This window comes from Myotis brandtii, unplaced genomic scaffold (genome assembly GCF_000412655.1).
Source record: "Myotis brandtii unplaced genomic scaffold, ASM41265v1 scaffold103, whole genome shotgun sequence".
In the NCBI taxonomy this organism is placed as follows: domain Eukaryota; kingdom Metazoa; phylum Chordata; class Mammalia; order Chiroptera; family Vespertilionidae; genus Myotis; species Myotis brandtii.
In genome coordinates this window covers 2,880,822-2,889,943 of record NW_005353460.1, presented here as the reverse complement: position 1 = coordinate 2,889,943, position 9,122 = coordinate 2,880,822, and the positions used below count along the sequence as shown (strand labels likewise).

The 9,122-nt window shown below is 41.4% G+C and overlaps 1 protein-coding gene across 1 annotated transcript in view; it reads right to left on the bottom strand.

Annotated features, from left to right (window-relative positions):
• The window catches only part of LOC102252231 (disintegrin and metalloproteinase domain-containing protein 18), a 104,292-nt gene that overhangs the window by 75,334 nt on the left and 19,836 nt on the right, over positions 1 to 9,122 (bottom strand). The window contains exons 3-5 of the mRNA XM_014536901.1: positions 6,988 to 7,064; positions 6,117 to 6,294; positions 461 to 526 (exon numbers count right to left, since the gene is read on the bottom strand). Coding sequence (XP_014392387.1) covers positions 461 to 526; positions 6,117 to 6,294; positions 6,988 to 7,064 — 321 coding nt within the window. The remainder of the gene's footprint in view (positions 1 to 460; positions 527 to 6,116; positions 6,295 to 6,987; positions 7,065 to 9,122) is intronic.

Sequence of the window (9,122 nt, the reverse complement as noted above, 5' to 3'; positions counted from 1 at the left end):
CTTCCACCAGGCATCACAAGTATTTATAAAGCATAAAATAATCTTATGAAAGAAAATACTCAATAACAGAAATCACCAATTGAGTAATAAAAGAAATACTTGTTTTAAAATGGAAATCAATTTAGGAAAGAAAATTTCACCACCACCACAATTTGGGGTGGATTGGAAATAACTGCAGTTAGTTATAATCCAATGTATTATAGTGTAGTAGAAGCCTCCCACACATACAAAGTTACACAGTGTTACAGGAATTGCATACTGATTTAGATATCAATACCATAAATACTGGTCTGCGCATTTCAATGAAGAGGCAATTGACATATATTTATGCCCTGCTGTATTGAAATACACATTTTGAACACTTTAAATTATATCTGCACTGCAAAGAAAGGATGTTTCTTATTCCTTTTGAATTTAAACACAAAACAAAGATATGATGAAATGTATCAATAATGCATACCAAGGCTTTTTCCATAATGATTTGTATTTTCAGAGTTCTTGTTAATAGTGCAATATCCGGTTTTTTCTGTGAAACAGAGGACATGAGATAAATAAAACATTTTTAAATTCTTATATGGTTTATAATTATGTGCATTATATATGTTCACACAGAGATATAGATAAATAAATATCCTCATATATAAAAACCCAGGATCCATAACATCCAAAACAACCAAAGGTCAACCGAATGCCAGGCTAGGGAACTGAGGGAGCTGGAGCTGATCAATCAGTGGCAGCGGTGACTGGTGAGCGGTGACTGGCAAGCGGCTGAAATGCAGACCTCTTGATCCCTCCTCCCAGCCCTCAGACTCTGATCTGGGGGAAGGGCTGCTCCAAGAAGCCCTCACGGATGCAGATGACTTTGGCCTGCAGTTCCCGCTGGATCTGGACGTGAGAGTGAAGGCTGTACTGCTGGGAGCCACATTCCTCATTGACTACATGTTCTTCAAGAAGCGAGGAGGCACTGGGCCCTCTGCCATCACCAGTTAGATGGCATCTCAAGGTGAGGACCATCACCTCAGCCAGAACTCAAGATGGTCACCTGGCCTGACCTGACCCCTTCTCAGAGGCAACCCTTTCCTCCGTTTACACTGCAGAGGACAGACAGGGATACCTAAGAGGCTGGGGCCATGTTGCCCCATCCCTACCCTACTCCCCTGACCTCCTTCACCTGTGGCCTGAAGGGTATGTATGAGAGCCCTTCCCCTGCTACCTCTCACCACTGTCTCCAGCCATCCTCAGAACACAGGCATATCCACTTTCAAACTTGCCCTGCTCACTTCCTCTCACCCCCTTCCAGGGCCTCTGCTCTGGATGGGACCTTGCAAATACAGGGCTCTGGGTTTTACAACAGAGCTGGGGTGGGAAAGGGTAAACAGCACCAAAAATGGCTGATATGGCCACTCACCTCTGCCTCAGCTTGACCAATTAGTTCAGCTTCAGAACGTGACACTCAGAGAACATTCCTACTTCCTGAGCAATGTCTCTAGGGCCTCAGCCCCAGGGCCAACTTCCTCTCCCTGTCCCCTTTGGCCCTCCCCACAGCTGGTGCTTGCTGCAGCTCCCTGTGCCTTACTTAACCACCCTTCCTTCCCTGTTCCTACAAAGGAGGCTGTATCTCTGTATGTTATCTTCATACTAGAGGCCCGGTGCACAAAAATTTGTGCACTCGGGGGGGTCCCTCAGCCCGGCCTATGCCCTCTTGCAGTGTGGGACCCCTCGGAGGATGTCCACCCCAGTGGGGACCCTCACCCCATGGAGGTTTGGCCAGCCTGGGTGAGGGGCTGATGGCTGTTTTCAGGCTGGCCACACCCCCTTTAGGGTGGGGGGGCCCTACTGGGGTGCTTGGCCAGTCTGGGTGAGGGGCTGAGGGCCGTTTTCAGGCTGGCCAAGCACCCTGGCGATGTAAGCTCCCAGCCTCTCCTTTTTTTCTTTTATATTCTGGGATTTATTTACCTTCTATAATTGAAACTTTGTTGCCTTTAGCGGAGGCCTGAGGAAAACTTGGCTTCCTCCATCACCAGGGACAACCCACTCCTGCTCACTCCAGCTCCGTGGCCACGGCTGGCTGAAAGCAGGTATCTGGGGTTTGTTTACCTTCTATAATTGAAACTTTGTTGCTTTCAGTGGAGCTTAGAGACGGGCCGCGACAGGCGGGGAACCTTGCCTTCCTCCATCACTGGAGCAAGCAAGCCTCCTGCTCGCTCCAGCTCCGTGGCTGTCGGCCACCATCTTGGTTGGGTTAATTTACATATAGTAGCTCTGATTGGCTGATGGGCATGGCTTGAGGTGTAGCAAAAGTACGGTCAATTTGCATGTTTGTCTTTTATTAGTATAGGATAAACTTTGTAACGTTTTGGAAAAAAAGTAATAACCAAGAGAATGCCACAGTCAACGCCTGGAGTGTGGCTCAGTAGAATGGAGAGAAGGGAGAATTCCATAAGTTGATTGATGCCAAGTTATTTCTGAGTGACTGCCTGGTGTGTGACAGTTGTATGACCACAGAGGAAGGAATCCAACTTTCTCAATAGTGGTAAGGATCAGCAAGCAGGCAGGCAGTAAGGAGCGAGGGGTTTCTGACTTCGAGAGGGATTTCCAACTGTCGGGTCTAAGCCGGCAGGTAGTCATCACCTGAGGGGTTCCGGACTGCGAGAGGGTGCATGCCGGGCTGAGGGATAACCTCCCCCCCAGTGCACAATTTCATGCACCGGGCCTCTTGTTGACACATAAAAATACATATAATAGGAAAATAAAAGAATGGATGCCGATTAATTAAATAAGCAGGTGAGATTCCAAACAAATATTTTAGGCACCAATCAGAAGCTTTTACTTTATATTTTTTATAATTAGAATATTCAAAAAAATTGTTGCTGCAATGAGGGAGAAGCCATGTTTCCTTTCTCTCAAAACCTTCCTCCAAAATCCTGCTCCAACCTTCAAGCTAACAAAGTCCCATCAACTTTCCCCCAAACATTGCCTCTCATCATTTTTATACTTTTAGGTATTTATATTGACTTCATTGTGGCTTAAACCCTATAAAATTCATCCATTTTAAGTATACAGTTACGTTGTTGGTATTAATATATACAGCCATGTAACCATTTCCATAAGTAAGACAAAGAATGTTGTCATTACCCTCTTCCAAGTCAATAGCCACACAGCTCAAGGAAACCAATGATCTGCTGTTTGTTTTTCAACATATGTTACAATGATCTATTCTAGAATTTCATACAAATGAAATCATATGGCATGTACTCATTTCTATCTTGTTTCTTTCATTCAGGATTCATCTGTCTTGTGATTATTAGTAATTCATTAGTATCTTCCTAAGTAGTGTGCCATTGAAGATATCCGTTGCAACTTGCTTGTACATTTACCTGTTGATCATTTGTAGCCATTTCAGCTTTTATAAATAAAGCTGCTATAAATATTAATGTACAGGTCTTTGTGCAATTTTTTTCTTTCCTTTTTCTTGGTATTTAGAAATGGAATTCCTGAGTCATATAGTAATTGTGGGGGTGCAAAGTGGTAGGAAAGAGCCAGATTGCTGGAGCAGGGCGTGAGTTGAGCAGCCTGGTGTAGCCACTGCTCCCAGCAGGCTGGGCCCCCCAACAGGCTGGGGCCCCCAGCAGGTGGGGCCCCCTCCTTCTATGCCCTGCCAAAGGTGGGGCTGAGGTGGTGGAGCAGTGGAGATAGAAGATTCAGCATGTGAAGGCTGAGAGCCCCTCCATGCCTTGCCCTCTGGAGGCTCACAATGTGCTGACCCTATGGGCCCCTGCTGCTGGCACCCTGGGTCTCTGGCCACTGTGCTCCCTCTGGAAGGGACAGACTGCAGGCCTCTTCCTCTGCCCCTTCCCTCAGACTGAATGCCACAGGAGTCCTCACACCCTGTCCCCCCCTCACCCTGGAAGAGTATAGCAACACAACCAGGAGGCCCAAGAGGTTCTTCACACAATGATGAGGTCATTCAACCAGGTTTCAGCAGCCCCAGAGTGAATCCTTTGACATGGAGATGATGCTCTAATGAGTATCATGAAAAAGAAGATTCTGAAAAGTTGTTACAATATTTTAATTTACCAACTAGTTTCTGATACTGTAGATTATGGTTTTTCTGTGAGGGCAAACTGGAGACAGTCCAGATGCCTTTTTCTTTTTAGTTGGGAAATAGTATTAACACCAATGTGTTAAGTGACTGCAATAAATTTTCATGTCTGTGTTTCCTTGTGAAAAAAAAAAAGTGCCAGATTGTTTCCTAAAGTCATTTGATCATGCTGTATTTTAACAAGAATTAAGTGGCAATTTTTACATATATATAATATGTTAATCAATGTTAACCAATATTACTTAAAATAAGACACGTAAAATCTCTATATATAAAAAGCTAAGTGACTTCCTGACTGGCCGGTTGGTTGGTCCATATGACGCGCACTGACCACCAGGGTGCAGACACTCAACACAGGAGCTGCTGTGACTTGGCAGAGGTGGTTCTTGGGTGACGCACCCTAGAACCAGAGAAGAGGGAGCCTGATTCTGGAGTGTGTCACCCGAGAACCACAATCTCGCAATCCAGGACCCTTGGGGATGTTGGAGAGCCCGTTTTGGCCCCATCCCCGCAGGCCAGGCTGAGGGATCCAACCTGCCAGAGGTACCCCACTCACTCCAAAGATGCCCTTCGATCCGTGGTGCCACCCCAGGTGTGGCCGGCTAGGGAGGGACAAGGGGAGGTTGGCTCCAGGGCATGTCCGGCTGGTTTCACCCAGTCTCACCCTGCTGACCACCTTGTAATTAATTTCCTTTCAATGTTTAGAATCCATGCACCAGGGCACTAGTAATTTAATAAGTGAAAGAATGCATTGTCCTCTGAAGAGCAAAAAAAGAATTTCAAAGAAACATGAATGGTTAGATCATTTTTTGTTTAAAAAAGAATTTATAAATCTATAAATCCACATTTATAAGACTAGAGGCCTGGTGCACGAAAATCGTGCATTGACCGGGTGTTCCTCAGACCAGCCTGCACCCTCTCCAATCTGGGACCCCTCGGGGGATGTCCGACTGCTGGTTTAGGCCTGACATCCCTCTCATAATCCGGGACTGCTGGTTCCCAACCGCTCACCTGACTGACTGCCTGATTGCCCCTAACCGCTTCTGCCTGCCAGCCTGATTCATGCCTAACTGCTCCCCTGCCAGCCTGATCACTCCCAACTGCCCACCCCGGCTGGCCCCATCGCCCCTAAATGCCCTCCCCTGCAAGCCTGGTCGCACCCAACTGCCTTCTCCTGCTGGCCTGGTCACCCCTAACTGCCCTCCCCTGCTGGTCTAATCGCCCATAACTGCCCTCCCCTGCCAGCCATCTTGTGTCTGTGGGTGCCACCATCTTTGAGGGAAGGGCAGTCAATTAGCATATTCCCTCCTTATTGGCTGTGGCCACCACCATCTTTGTAATGGCTTGAGGGACAATTAGCATATTCCCTCTTTATTAGATAGGATACATTGTAAAAATTAGACCAAGTATTCCAAAATTCTAAGAACACTATCTTTAGATAATGATATTTGGGACAACATCTTGAATTTTTCTACTTTTAAATTTTCTAACAAAATAATACTTTTATACAAAGTTAGAATATGTATTGGAGAGGGAACTATGGACAAAATAATAATCAGCAAATCTTGGTATCATTGCATTAGTAGGATGTAAATTCAATAACAATGCAACTGTATACATATATTAGAGGCCCGATGCATGAAATTCTTGCAAGAGTAAGCCTTCCTAGTTGCGGCAGCTTCAATCCCTCCCTCTCTGCCTGAATTCCTGGCTCGATCCCGCAGCTGCTGCAGACCCGGCTATGTCCCGGAAGGAAGTCTGGAAGAACTTCTGTTCTAATTAGCATACTATGCTTTCATATATATAACTTGAAATTAGGGGAAAAGAATACTTCCAAATTATATATGACGAAACATATTCTTATTCATATATTCATAAAATAATTAAGTATATTATAAAAGAAGGTTTAAATATAATTAATATGTTTAAATTTGTTTTCTAAATGTAACAAATTTCTATGAGAATAAGTTTATCAAACATAGCAAAATGAAAATTTCAGAATATGGTGGCTTACTTCTGACTTCACCAGAATCCTGTACGCCTGATCTCCCAATTGGATCATAGTATAATTGTCTTGTAAGGGGAGAAAATCAGCTTTATTATTCTTTATTTGATAAAGCATATGCTCAAACATAGCTGTGGATTCCAATGGTTCAATTCCGTAACTGACATTCACCAACTGCAATAATCCCCTGAATATTTAAATACATAAAAAGACATAAAAGTAATTAATATAGATTTTCCTTTTGAGAAATTTAAATCAATACTAAATAAAAACTTTTATACAAATTTTGATAGTTATTCTTACGGTCTAATTAAATCTAGGAATCATCCTATTTTAAGCAAATTAATTTTTGACCTAATTTTATACCATCTGTCTATTATGTCATCTACAAGTCTCTGTGGTTCTTGTAGAGCTAATCCATATGAATATTCTTTGTACTAGTAGACTTTTTCTGAATAAATTTTATGGCCGTATGCTTAAGATAGAGACAACAAAAAATAGAAAATGCCCTAGCTGGTTTGGCTCACTGGATAGAGCATCAGCCTGGGAACTGAAGGGTCCCAGGTTCGATTCCGGCCAAGGGCATGTACCTTGGTTGCAGGCACATCCCCAGTAGGGGGTGTGCAGGAGGCAGCTGATCGATGCTTCTCTCTCATTGATGTTTCTAACTCTCTATCCCTCTCCCTTCCTCTCTGTAAAAAAATCAATAAAATTATTTTTAAAAATAGAAAATATAAGAGGAGGACAAGGAAAAGAAAACATATGAGAAGAAACACAACCAAAGCCCATATTTTCTTTGCTTTATCACTCAAGGAATTTGGAAAAATTAAAGTGTTACACAAGATTGTCAATCATGCACATCTCTGGAAGTTGCCATTACCTGAGTCCAGAACAGGTGCTTAGTGTCACGACTGAATTTGGAATCTCTGCAGCATATCCTTGGTAAAAGCAATGCCTCTAACAGGAGTACATAAAGGTACATTCATGAATGGTTTGTACATAAAGTAGTTTTATATTTACTTTCTAGACATTATGAAATGTAGAGATTTATCCAATTAACCAATATTATTTACAAGATATCCCATTTCCTTTTGATCTACCTATAATTTTTTCCTCTTAACACTTGTCTGCCTATAAATCCCACTAAAAAAAAACCTTGCTATAATAAAGAATTCTATAATTTTGAAAGAACCTTTAAAAATAGAAGGACATGTAGCTTCCTAGACAAAAAAAAAAAGCTATGAAGTGTAATACTTTAATGTAATACTTCTTCAAGAATAATAGGAAGAAAAAAGATAACGATAAATATATGAACAATAAAATGGCAATAAATATATATCAATAATTGAATCTAAAAAAATAAAATAAACAAGCAAAACAGAAACAGAAAAAAAGAATAAATCCTAATGTAAGCTGTAAGATTTAATAAATAGTAATATATTAATATTGGCTCATAAATGGTAACCCAAATAGCATTCTAACCCAAGATGTTAATAATAGGGTAACTAATTTGGGAGGATGCAGGGAAATTTTCTATGCTTTCCACTTTTTCTCTTAAAGCTAAATATGCTGGGGAAAAAAGGTGTATTAAATTTTAAAAAGATATTATTGAGGAAATAAAAAGGCAAGCTATGACCTAGATGAAATGATTCATAATACATATATTTCATTTACTTATTTTTTATTTAAATTTTATTTTTTAATTACAGTTTACATTAATATTATTTCATATTAGATAATTTACAATGTGTTTCCCTTGATATTTTCAGTACCCACCTGGCACCATAAATACTTATTGCAATATCATTGACTATAATTTCTATGCTGTACTCTACATTCCTGTGAATATTCTGTAAATGCCAACTTGTACTTCTTAATCCCTCCCCTTTTTCACCCAGTCCTCCAAGCCCCATCCCCATCTGGAGCACTTGGAACTCTTGTACCTTGCTGATAGGAATGTGAAAACCTGCAACTGGTTTGGAAAACAGTTTGGAGGTTCTTCATAAAGTTAAATGTAGAATAATCCTAATGATCCAGAAATTTCATTTCTAAGCATATATATGAGAAATTGAAAACAGGTTTTCTAAAAAAAATTTGTACACAAATGCTTATACCAATACTTGTCTAAATATGTAATAAATGAATGAATAAATTAATTAATTAATAAGTAATTGATGGAAGCTTTCTTATCTTTCTTTTCTCAGCTGCATTACTTAAGTATATGATCTGTAACTGCTGACTCATGCAATTAACAACATTCATTTGACTTCAATTGTGAACATCTCACTTATTTTTCAAAGTTACCCAAAAGTACCTTAATTTCTTCATATTTTTGTCCTTAATATTTCACCTTATTGATCATCTTTAGTTCAAACTCTCAGCCCCATGGACTTTCTTTTCTTTTTTTTCCCATTTACTTTCATAGCAATAGTCTTCTCAGAAGCTCCCCCAATATTCTCTTTCAGTAAATACTCCCTTCTCTTCCCTTAAAAGTCTAGTGAAATCTAGAATCAGTCCTATTCCTTTGTTAATCCTGTGCTATTAAATATTTAGAAGCATCCCATTCTCTTCTATGTATTTGCTTATGCATTTTAAGTTCCCATTCATACATCTCCATCAGTAACCATTTGATTTTTGCAAAACTAAGCTGAACCACTATCCCCCACCCACTGCCAGCAGCTGAACACACCCTGCTCCATGCCAAGCAACAGCTGCAGCTACCTCCACCAGCACTGGTGCCAGCAGCCACTGTAGCTACAAGCCCTTCATAAAGTATAAGGTTTCCCAAACTCTACACAGCAGCAGGGGGCAATTCAGACTCTCAGCTCCTGGCCCTGCACCCAGTTAGAGAAAATGATCCTCCTGAGAGATTTCCCACTTAGGATCTTCCTTAACCAAGATGCCCTAACCGGTTTGGCTCAGTGGATAGAGCGTCGGCCTGCGGACTGAACGGTCCCAGGTTCGATTCTGGTCAAGGGCATGTACCTTGGTTGCGGGCATATCCCCAGTGTGGGT